The sequence below is a fragment of the Achroia grisella genome, unplaced genomic scaffold (genome assembly GCF_030625045.1).
Source record: "Achroia grisella isolate CSIRO2021 unplaced genomic scaffold, CSIRO_AGI_Agris_v1 utg1090, whole genome shotgun sequence".
NCBI lineage: Eukaryota > Metazoa > Arthropoda > Insecta > Lepidoptera > Pyralidae > Achroia > Achroia grisella.
The window spans coordinates 185,601-197,890 of NW_026712574.1; the positions used below are offsets into that span (position 1 = coordinate 185,601).

The 12,290-nt window shown below is 39.2% G+C and overlaps 1 protein-coding gene across 1 annotated transcript in view; it reads right to left on the bottom strand.

Moving 5' to 3' along the window:
* Nucleotides 1-12,290, bottom strand: part of LOC131848790 (uncharacterized) — a 91,596-nt gene continuing 79,306 nt past the window's right edge. Inside the window, exons 9-21 of the mRNA XM_059198729.1 lie at nucleotides 11,460-11,644; nucleotides 10,621-10,785; nucleotides 9,947-10,097; nucleotides 9,302-9,423; nucleotides 8,403-8,516; nucleotides 7,998-8,098; nucleotides 7,364-7,571; nucleotides 6,961-7,091; nucleotides 5,684-6,106; nucleotides 5,130-5,300; nucleotides 3,648-3,830; nucleotides 2,564-2,622; nucleotides 1-1,954 (exon numbers count right to left, since the gene is read on the bottom strand). Of these exons, the coding sequence (XP_059054712.1) occupies nucleotides 1,931-1,954; nucleotides 2,564-2,622; nucleotides 3,648-3,830; nucleotides 5,130-5,300; nucleotides 5,684-6,106; nucleotides 6,961-7,091; nucleotides 7,364-7,571; nucleotides 7,998-8,098; nucleotides 8,403-8,516; nucleotides 9,302-9,423; nucleotides 9,947-10,097; nucleotides 10,621-10,785; nucleotides 11,460-11,644 (2,037 nt within the window). The 3' untranslated portion in view covers nucleotides 1-1,930. The remainder of the gene's footprint in view (nucleotides 1,955-2,563; nucleotides 2,623-3,647; nucleotides 3,831-5,129; nucleotides 5,301-5,683; nucleotides 6,107-6,960; nucleotides 7,092-7,363; nucleotides 7,572-7,997; nucleotides 8,099-8,402; nucleotides 8,517-9,301; nucleotides 9,424-9,946; nucleotides 10,098-10,620; nucleotides 10,786-11,459; nucleotides 11,645-12,290) is intronic.

Below are 12,290 nucleotides of genomic sequence, written 5' to 3' on the forward strand. Positions count from 1 at the left end.
TATATTATGAGAATTTCTCATGTAAATAAATTCGAAATATGACAGATTATTACTAATATTACGGGCGATTTATCGCTGAAACACAGATATTACGTAATTGCATATAATGTGACGTTTTACGATATTTTTCTCGTCACAAATATATATATATATATATACATATTATATAGGCACATATCTAACAATCTAATTAGTTGATAAATGTAATTATTACGTTTAATTATAATTAAATATATATTGATAATGCAACATCCCCCTTAGACGAGAATATTCTCGTCAAATTAAAATGTGACTCTTAAAATCGTAAGCTAACTTGAATAATCACTAACATTATACCTGTCTCCCATTTCTCAAAATTGATGGGAAAATAGTAAATGAAATGGGTGTTAATTTTACAATAAATGTTTCGATCAACAATACACCTATCACGTCATCACTTATATGCAATGATGGGAATAATGCCTCACTGGCAAACTAGGATCTCAGTTTTAATACGAACAAAACTGCTCTTTATTGTATATAACAATATTAATCAAAATAGAAAAAATATTATCGTAACTTGAAACCATATTTGAATACTGTTTTACTTTGAAAATTATCTAGAACATTAATCATTGAATTTAATAAAAAAAAAATTTTGGTAATTTTTTTAATAAAGATGCATTATCGATCTAAAGATTTATTTAATATTTATTGATTATTCAATGATTTCGGAATGAATACATTTAAGTAACAAGTTTAACATCAACTTACGTTATTTATATAACTTTGAGACAGAATATAAACAAAATAAGATTAATAATATTTCTCCACAAGTCTACATTGCATTGAAGGGTTATACTGAATCTACTTTAGATATAATATCTTACAATGTATATGAGTATCATCATCATCATCATCACCATAATCGTCATCATGAAAAATTCCTTTTTATACCGTATTTGAGTAAGAAATTTCTAGAACCACTTACTAATGCTATTAATATTTTGTCTCGAAGCTAAATAAACATATATTTGAATAGTATATATAAATAATGATCGTCGATAGATCAATTTTTAACTTACAATAAAAAAAACACTACGAACATAACTTTCAAATGATTTGGAACAAAATTTTTAACTGATTTGATCGAATACCATATTGAGATTACGTTTTCTCATTAAATATAGTTTTTTTTATATATTGTCAAGAGTAATACTTTAAAAATCGAATACATATTTATAAATTACAATGTTATAATGTAACAATTCTATATTTTATTATTATACACAAAAATATATACTATAATTAACATAACGAGACGTCAGCGTCCCGTCTAGAACAATCGCTTATTTACATTTCAACATAACTTAGGTTTCGTTTTGGAAAATGTTATAATGTACAAGAAAGAGAGAGAGAGAGAAAACATATATTTCACTTAATCTTCAAAGCATCACATAAAATAAACTTAATTATGGAATAATATTATTTAGATTACTTCTAACTATAGTTTCGTACTTAAAAACAGGGTACAGACAAATAGAAAACATCAATATTACAAAATATACAAGTCGATATTCGATTAATGGTAAATAACAAAAACGATGACATTATAGTATTTTTTTTATATAATATAAATGCTAAACCGATTATGATGAAGCTATTAATTCGTACATAAGTTATACATCACTACTACTTAGGGCGTTACCGCCATTTTGTCTATGATTAGTTCCAGTTTCGTCCGCAATATGGTATTGGCGCTGTCTCGCGCCAGCCATACTTACTCCCTTATTGTAGTTTTGTTCTTTTCTTCCAAATTATCTATTTAATTTGAAAGACAGAGACAAAACATTTCAAATGTGTTCGTTTATGTTGTAACCTTTATAAATAAGGGAGTGTAGGTTTAAAAATGTCATCATTAGTTCAGTTTTGCTTTATCTTTGCCATGCGATCACCCGCCATTGCTGGGTTGGTCCTGGAAACAATAATATATAATGAAAACATTAAAATAGTCTTACAACAAAGGGGTACAAAATAATAATTGACAGCCTCGGTGGTCTAGCGGTTTAGCACACCGCTTCACTCCCGATGGTCGCAGGTTCAATTCCAGAAACCAACACTAGTATTCATGAGTACGGTTGTTTGTATCGGTCTGGCTGTTTTCTATATATATTATGTATGTATTTACAAAAAAAAAAAGTATATATGTATTTATATCGGTTGTCAAGCATAACACAAGCTCTGCTTAGCTTGGGACTAGATGACGCTGTGTGAGTTGTCGAGGGATACAATAATGTAAAAATGTAATGGCTGGTAAGTCATCGGACATGGAGACTTTTTTTAATCTTAGATTTATTTATGTATTTTATTATAAAATCGGACACTCAATAATAAACCGTATTAACGAACAACTTTTACATTTTGAGTAATTTTTCAAAATGTACTTTATAGCTGAAATATTAAAGTAGGTTTTCCAATGTGTTCCTATTGAGTCTAGTAAAGTTTGTTTATGTTTGGTAATTTTATATTGCCGATAGTTTTTTGTACAATTTGGGTAATAGATTTAAAAAATAAGATTATTTACCTGTATCGATTGGTCTGTGGGTGGTTTCGCCACCGAGATCTCTTCGGGTATTTGACTAACTGTAACATTATTAAATGCAATTAATAATATAATTATAATATTATTCCGATAGAAAATTAGTGTTATAGCACTCAACGGCACGGACTAGCGTTATAAAATATACATATTATATTTAGAGAGAGGCAGAGGAAGGCCGAAAAAGAGGTGGATGGACTGTGTGAAAGATGTTATGGTAAGAAAGGGAGTAAATAACGAGATGACTGCGAACAGGGATGAATGGAAGAGAAAAACATGTTACGCCGACCACAAATAAATGGGATAAGGAAGAAGCAGATGATGATGATGATATTTAATTATTATTAAATTTTTTAACGTAAATGAGACTTTCTCATTTACATAAGACTTACTTATGCATCACAAGTTTAAACATATTTAATTTTATTATATTTTAACAGGTCATAGTCGCCTATTAACAGCATCACAGGTATCAGTCTATCATTGGTATATTGTATCAAACATACAAACATTCACAATATATTTTAATATTTTATTCGAAAGGTTATTTACAAACAAGGTAATAAATAAAATTTCAACGATGTAAATTAATAAGATTATACTGATGATTTTGATTTTGATGTCTGATACATCAAAAATAACAAAAATAAAACATGCTCAAACTCATAAAAAACAAACATTTTTACTAGCAACTGCATTACTGTCGAGACGTCGGAACGGAGGGCAAGGAGTCAGTACAAAATGTGTGTGGGTGTACCTTGGGCGTGGTGCAGGCGGTAAATGTGTGCGAGTGTACCTTGGGCGTGGTGCAGGCGGTAAATGTGTGCGAGTGTACCTTGGGCGTGGTGCAGGCGGTAAATGTGTGCGAGTGTACCTTGGGCGTGGTGCAGGCGGTAAATGTGTGCGAGTGTACCTTGGGCGTGGTGCAGGCGGTAAATGTGTGCGAGTGTACCTTGGGCGTGGTGCAGGCGGTAAATGTGTGCGAGTGTACCTTGGGCGTGGTGCAGGCGGTAAATGTGTGCGAGTGTACCTTGGGCGTGGTGCAGGCGGAAAATGTGTGTGGGTGTACCTTGGGCGTGGTGCAGGCGGTCGTTGAGCTCGCGCTGGGCGGCCAGCTGCCGGCGCAGCAGCGTGCGCTCGCGCTCCCTGGCCGGGAGCGTGGCCATGAGCCGGCCCAGCGTGCCGCCCAGCGCCCCCAGCCCGCTCGCCAGCCGCGCGCCAGTCAGCGCCGCGCCCGCACCACCGCCGCTCTCTGTAATAAACACTGCGTATGCTGTACGGGAAATCTTTTATCTAGGAGAATTTTAGAAGGCTAAGGAAGTTCGTGTTGTTGTGTGAGCACGAGAGGACTTCAAATGGCTCGCGCCTAAAAAGATAAGACGCTGCAGAAAGAGTATCGCCTGGCACCGAAGTTGATGTTTCGTCTACTGCCCCAGAAGGGGGAAAAAGCGAACAGATGGGACAAGAAACAGATTAAATAAAAGATATGACGCCACCAGACGCCAGGAGTGCTGGCCGGCACCGGATGCCAGGAGTGTAGGCCGGCACCGAAGCTGTTCATGTATCGTTCGCTGCCCCAGAAGAAGGAGAAAACATATATAGAGGACAAGGACAAGGAGTAATAAATTGTATGTAGGAATCAAGAAAATGACTGCAGTGCTGCAGAGTAATGCTGACTGTATGCATTTTCAGCATCCATTCGTGGCAGATTCAGCCGGTTAAACCGCGAGGTTAGTATGATCATGGTTTGACGGAAAGTTGTACCATTTACTGGAACATATCCGCGTTAGAAAATATTACACAATATGGCGTTTCATTGACAAAGAATCTTTTTCAACAAATTTATAAATTACAATGGCAGCTTCCCAAATTCCACCAAATGCCGATAATTACTAAATATTACATCAAATGATGGACTAGAATTGTTTATCGAATTAATTCGTTTAAACACAAATTATAAATTGATCTATAATCGACGGCTCTTGCTTCCTACTTACTTATCGTTGAAATATTTTCATCCCATTTCATTCACACTCACTAACATCTTTTAATTTTACTGGTACATATTACATCGTCATTTCGTTGTTGACACCAATAAAATTTTGCTGTATTTTTTAAGTACACTTAAAAACTGTTTATATTTGACACAAGTCTTAGACTTACATTAATAGTTCTTCGTCGTTTATTAAAAACAAGTAAGGAGGAATTGTTCGGATTAATACCAGCTGCTGAGTTTCACCACCGTACCACCCGCCAGAAACTGAAATACCATCCTGATCATCTGGATGAATGGCGGTCTTCCACAGTGCGGTTTTCTAGAAACTTTTTGCCTCGCACAACCACATTGTGGAATCACCTTCCAGCAATGGTATTTCCGAACCGATACGATACGATACCTTCAAGAAACTTATTCCTTTTTAAAAGGCCGACAACGTACTTGCAATTCCCCTGGTGTTGCGGGTGCTCATGGGCGGCGGTAATCACTTACCATCAGGTGAGCCGCTGGCTCGTTTGTCCCTGTGTTATAAAAAAAAAAGTAAAAGAATCTCACCTAACGCATCTTCAGGGTCGTCTTCTAGAACGTCCATAGACCCGTCGAGGTCGGTTAACATGTCGAACGACAACTCTCTATCTATACTGTCAATTATGCTCATAGACTCGGATATTTTGAAGTCTGTCTCATCAAATCTCTCTTCGCTTTCGCTTGGTGGTTCCATGTTATCTGTAAAAAAAATATCTCTTAAAAGACGTATCAATAATCGGTGTTTTTACAGAAATAGTAAAAAGAACAGAATCCTAATACTAATCCTAAATGCTGTTATCTGATTGAACAGAGATTAAGTACGTAGCGGAACCTTTTATTCTAGAAAAATAAAGTTAAATTCCACGCGGACGAAGTCGAGGGAACAGCTAGTAATAATATAAACGCGAAAGTGAAAGGGATGTTTGTTACTTTTTCAGGAAAAAACTGCTGAACGGATTTGCTGCTTTACAGAAACATAGCTTAAGCGTCACAATAAGACATAGGCTATATTTTATATTGAAATTTAACGGGTGAAACCGCGGGCACAGCTAGTATAACATATTACTAAAGAAATGACAAACCTTCGCTGCGAATAGTGGAAGTACGCGCGAGCGTCCGCCTGGGCGCCGCGTGTCCGGGGTGTCCGGCGAGCGCGGGCGGGCTGGGCGGCACGTGTCCGGGCGGCACGTGTCCGGCGTGTCCGGGCCGCGCGGCGCAGTGGTCGCAGGCGCCGAGCCGCGCGCGCGCCGCGACGGCGGCCGCGTCGCCGAGGGTCATGGCGCGCGACACCTGCAGCGTGAGGCGGTGCAGCTGCGCGTGCGCGGCCAGCAGCAGCTGGTGCACGTGGTCGTCGTCGGCGGCGCCCAGCTCGCCCTGCGCCTCGGCCGCCGCCAGCTCGGCCACCTGCGCGAACTGCGACGCCGGCACGCCCAGCAGCGACCCCACCACGCTGCTCTTGGCGCGCAGCGCGCGCGCTATCACCTCGTCCAGCCGCCGTAGCCGCTCTGCAAATGATATCGGTGAGATAAGACGAGGTCCAGGAGAGATTCCAATTGGTGGAGAGTATGAAATATTGTATGTATTACGCGTAAGGTAATGCTTTAGTAATTGCGGAGCGGAAGACGAGGACATCCATTGTACCCTGTGAGAGTGTCCATTGAACGTCGAAGCGAGGATAATGATGCTGGACGGAATACATCGGAGCAATGATCAAGAGACCCCAATCTATTACCAAGATGTCGAATTTACGATGAGGAATTTTAGAAAGCTGCAAGGTTTAGACTGGGCGCGGACTGCTGCAGTGCGTGCTGCTGCGGCCCGTATCTCGGTATGGTGTGTAGCCTGGTGTAGTGCGTGTGCGTACCTTTGTCGACCGTGCACCGCAGCCCGGTGTAGTATGTGCGTACCTTGCCGCCCGTACACCGCAGTCCGATGTAGTTTGACGTACATTACGACCCGTGCATCGCAGCCTGGTCTACTGTGGCGTACCTTGTGGCTCGTGCACCGCAGCCCAGTGTGGTGTGGCGTACCTTGCGGCCCGTGCGCCGCAGTGTGGTGTAGTGTGTGGTACCTTGCGGCGTGCAGACTGCGTGCGCGGTGCGGGGCGCGGCGGGCGCGCGCACGGTGAGCGCGGCGCCGCACTCGAGCGGGCGCGGGCTGCCGCAGTGCGTGCTGCTGCGGCCCGTGCGCCGCAGTGTGGTGTAGTGTGTGGTACCTTGCGGCGTGCAGACTGCGTGCGCGGTGCGGGGCGCGGCGGGCGCGCGCACGGTGAGCGCGGCGCCGCACTCGAGCGGGCGCGGGCTGCCGCAGTGCGTGCTGCTGCGGCCCGTGCGCCGCAGTGTGGTGTAGTGTGTGGTACCTTGCGGCGTGCAGACTGCGTGCGCGGTGCGGGGCGCGGCGGGCGCGCGCACGGTGAGCGCGGCGCCGCACTCGAGCGGGCGCGGGCTGCCGCAGTGCGTGCTGATGCGGCCCACTGTCGGCCGCCGCGGGCTGCGTGTACACAAACAAAACTGTTATATACGAGGAGGGGAAACTTAATAATGAGGTCAATGACCTGTAGTCTGGCAATCATCGTAATTAATTTCTTCTATCACGAACGTAAAAGTACTCCGATAGAAATTCAATAATTAATATACCTAAATTTGATGGTGACGTTCAAGAATGGCCAACTTTTTAAGAACAATTTCATTAAAATTTTCCGTACTATTTTTTTATTTTAAAGAACCACAATAATATTTTGAATAATATAAAAGACTACTCACACATGTTTCTCTTCCCTCTCCGCGACTTCTCCCTCCTTCTCACTGGACCTGCGGTCTTCCCTTTCAGTCTTCTTGTCGTCCTTATCCCTCTCGACAGAGGAGCGCTCTAGAGATGCTCTATCTCGTTCAATCTCAGTGGGTTCGTCTGCTGGAGCCGTCGATGTTGACTTTTCGGACGCATCAGATGGATTGCGAGATACGTTTATACCTGATTACAAATAACGCAGTATAAAATACTAGCCCACATTTACGCTTTTGCCGAAATTCATACGAAGATGAATTTCGGCAAAGGCGTACATTCAATTCTGTTTCATTATTTATCAACTGATATCCAAAAACCAAATATCATTTATTTTTTTATATGACCGAACTGACTGAACGTGGGTTAAGTCCACGACCTAATTAAAAGTCATAACCGTCGCCTATAGAATTGAATACTGAATGAAGTCAGGGATATGAACAGAGGTTCTATACTAGAAATTGAATATATGAGAGAGCAGCCAATGAATATATGAGACGGTTTCTAAAATGGGCCTATTTATGTCATATCTGTTTTTTATCCATGACTGAAGCTTTTGATCAGACCTTTTTTTGGAAGCTGAGAATACCTGAAATGATGATAAAGAAACAATACCTGAATCATCATTGGAGCGGCTCGCCTGATGTGACGGCGTTATGTTTGGTTTCGTTTCGGCCAACTTAGCCAATGGTGATTCTTGAATGTGTTTCACCCATCTGTAAAATAATTCCAAATTAGGAAAATCTAGTTTAAGTCAAAATATCGTTGTAGGTTAAATTTATTCAGTGTAGTTAAAAATGTAAATTATGGTTTAAAAATATAATTATCATGCAGTACCTGATAAAATAATAAAAGAAAAAAATCCGGCTCGAAGGATCAATTGTCATCGTAAGTCTCGTAATTTGTTACGTAATGATATTATTTTATAACGATATATTAAATAAATTACTAAATGGTGGTTAATTAGAAGTTACAAGGGAAGTTATTATTAAAAAAAATCTATATCAAGATGTAACTCACGTAGCATAATCCGTGAGATTGTTGACAGAAAGCTCGTGCATTTGTACGCCGTTGATGTTCATGAGGAAGAAAGTGTTGCGTACCGCGGCGTTTGGCCGGAACAGAACCTTATCCCTGTTTGAATAGAATTCAAAATCTGTTATTACGACTGGACCTCTTCTGAAATTCAAAGTATTCAAAGGGCTAACGACTAGAACTCATGAAGAGTTCAAACTGTCCTAACGAATCTCCTCGACTTCTAAAGGGCTGATTAAGTGCGAACGAAGCGACTATACATATAAATATAATAAAATTGGAGTGTCTGTTTGTAATACTGAAGTAACCGTTTTTTACTACATGCATATGAATATAAATACACCAAAATAACATTTTTTACAATTTTTGTCCGCCTGTCTGTTTGTTCCTATCTCTACTACTAACTAACTCTGACTAATCTCTGAAATAGCTGGACCGATTTTGACGGTACTTTTATTGGCAGGTAGCTGATGTAATAAGGAGTAACATAGGCTACTTTCATTTTAGAAAAATAAAGTTAAATTTCACGCGGACGAAGTCGCGATTACAGCTAGTAGTTAATAAGAAGACCGTCTCTTCTTATTAACTACTAGCTGTAAACTGATTTCTTTGGAGGAAATAGTATATTTAATAAATAAATAAAGACATCGAACCCAAGGAAAAAGAAGAAAAATAAAGACATTTGAATAACATTTTTATTTAAAAAAAATATATATAAAAAGGTGGACATATAAGAAATCCCTCATCATGAATAATATGTATTAAGATATCATAAAGTCTACCAGGTGATAAAGCACACTATACTAACCTGACAATAGTGACATTTGAAGATGGTGATAATAATGATGAATTTAATTAATTAGTGGCGATACATATATACGAACCATTTAATAAGTGGCGACAGTGAGCCCGGCTGGCTCGGGTCTGCCCGCACTTGTATCGGTTTGAGGACGAATTTTTCGCCCTCTCGCTGCAGCAACACCAAACTGTCTTCCAGCATCAGGGCCTGTAATATATAAGTAACATTACTAAAATATTTCGGAACGCCAAACGACGGTAATTGGTAATCCATATACTATATACACGCATAACACCACAGACATCACGTTATCACGTGTCGCACTCGCCATGTATCATCCCGTGAAGCTGAAGAACAGAGGAGGACAACTATTATACCTCTTTGTTTTTCAATCTTTTTAATTGAAGTCGCTAATACAATTGGACGGTAGACATAGTTGAATAAATTATTTTTCTTTGACTTAAAAACTGCAAGACAAAAATTGCCAGGCGATAAAAAAAGACGAGTCATTTAGATGGCTACAGTAAATAAAATCAAAATATCTTTACACGTGTAGGTCTATTAAATATTGTTATGACAAGTCGAAACCAACGTACGGTCGAATTTTCCTTTCGAGCTAAGAACAACTGACAAGGAACCCGGCTTTTATTCTTTCAAATGTGCTTGCACATGATTACATACAAGAAACTACAGATTAATGTTTTACAAGTGCGTGTAGTTTAGTACGTACTAGTACTGCGATCTTCTTGTTGGTGTCGCTGCGTATGAACAGCTCTCCCTCGTGCCGCAGACGTCGCTGCGTGAGTTCGAGCCGCCGCAGCTCGTCCCACTCCCCGGTCGCGGGCGCACGAACCTCCAGCTTGCTCTGGATGGCACGCAACCTGCATACCAGACACCACAATCTTGTTATACACACACATATTTGCGTTATACACTTCATTGCATTTCGTTTATGAAAATATTCTCAACACATTATGCATCTATTCTCAGTAATTTTTTGTTACTACAACGGCAAATGAGCTGAAGTAGCACAACTTCTCATTTATGAGAACAAAATATAATGCCTACGACCATATATACATATATAATTCACATTTCAACCTGTAATTCATCACATACATAGAAATTACGTAGTCTTAGACTACACATTATCTTATTTCCATAAATTATTTATGGCATATATCGTTCAGTTTTTAAAAATGTTTTTTTTAAATACTCTGATATATCTAAGTGTTAATTCTCTTTGCATAAATACAAACACGTTAATCATCATATTCGAAATCAATAATCACATTCAACGTCTTAACTCATACTTATTCTCAATAGTTCTCGTCACATCTGAAATTATTCTCGTCATATCTGAAATTATTCTCGTCACAATCTGCATATATTCTCATCACATACCTGTGCTCATTCTCAGCCGTGTGTATCGCCGTGTCGACAGTATGCAATACGTCTTTGGCCACGTCTAGAGCTCGTTTAAGGCGAGCTAAATCTTCTTCGTTTTCATCGTCATTCTCGCCCACAGTCTTCAGTACACCCTCAAGTAGCAACTGGTATTTTGTCAGTCTAAAAAGGACAAATTATACTCCGTTTCAATATAAGTTAATAAAAACGTAAACAAACGAATTATCTAAGCGAATCTATGGTTGATGAATTCCATTATTAGTACAGAGGTGCATGAAAACATAAAATTGGAAATTTTCAGAAAAACTAACGAATATTTTAACTCCGAATATGTGACAGTTCGTGGATACACTAAAATCGAAGTTTGTTGAATTGGATTCATATTTAATAAAGTGTCTGCTTCACTATTGGGACTGAAACTGTCTATGGTACTCTAAGGTCTGATGAATAATGATATTTACGTCTTCATTAAATTATATTGGAACAAAGTATACACAGTTACGTAATACTTAAGTTATATGATTAAATATTTAATTTAAATAGCTATACAATATATAATTACAAAAAAGAGGATATAATTATAAAAATACCCTTGACCAATTCACACAACGTTATCTAGTCCCAATTTAAGCAGAGCTTGTATTATGGGTACTAGACAACTGATATAAATAATCAGATATTTTTTGTAAATACATACATACTATACACAGAAAACACCTATATCGAAGCAAACAATCATACTTATAAATACAAAATTTGCACCGTGCGAGGAATAGAACCCGCAACCACCATAAATAAAGCTAAACGGCTAGACCACCGAGCCCGTCAAATCTTACCTCTGCCACACACAAGCGAGCAAATCTCTCAGCTGTAGTCGACCACACAACGGCAACTGTTCGCGGCTGGACAAAAACTGATGCAACTCTTTATTCTTCTTGCGACGTTCACGAAGAGACTCCAATGCTAGTCGCTGGCCTCGACAGAATCGCGCCAAACACGACGAGTAGCCAGACTCTCCTAGCTGTAGAAATAGAAATAATCTTTATTTAAAGAAACTCAATACAAGCACTTTTGAATAGTCAATTTTTCATTCTGAACGCAGATTCATCACAAGTAGAATGAGCAAGAAACTTGTGTGTTGCTCTTTTCAATAGATTTTTTTATAAAAATATTTACACAATAACAAGTAAGAGGCATGCGATAATCAACATAGAAACCGCTACGCACTCATTCTTAGTGCAATCAGATAATATTGCCAGCGCTATGGATTTTAATTTTGTATACAAAAAACATTATTATCGTTAACGAACTTATACGTTTTTTATACGATACTTAAATCTTTTATCAGGCAGATTTAGAACTCTGGTATTTTGTTCTGTACGCAATTACTTACGCAATTGCCATAAATCGATTAAAGATTAATGTAAAATACATACACACACCGTCACGACTATTATCCTAGATGGGGGTAGCCAGAACCTTGTTAACTGTTGATGTTGTAGTCAACGCAATAGTTAGCATAACACATTTAATGAGCCATATTGGGGAGGGGGGAGGGGGAGGGGGGGGGGGGATGATTGTTTATTTATTTATTTTAGGTAATCAACAGCTTATACAATTTATAGACAATATATAGTTTTACTTAGTTAGTAAAGCCAATAACAGAT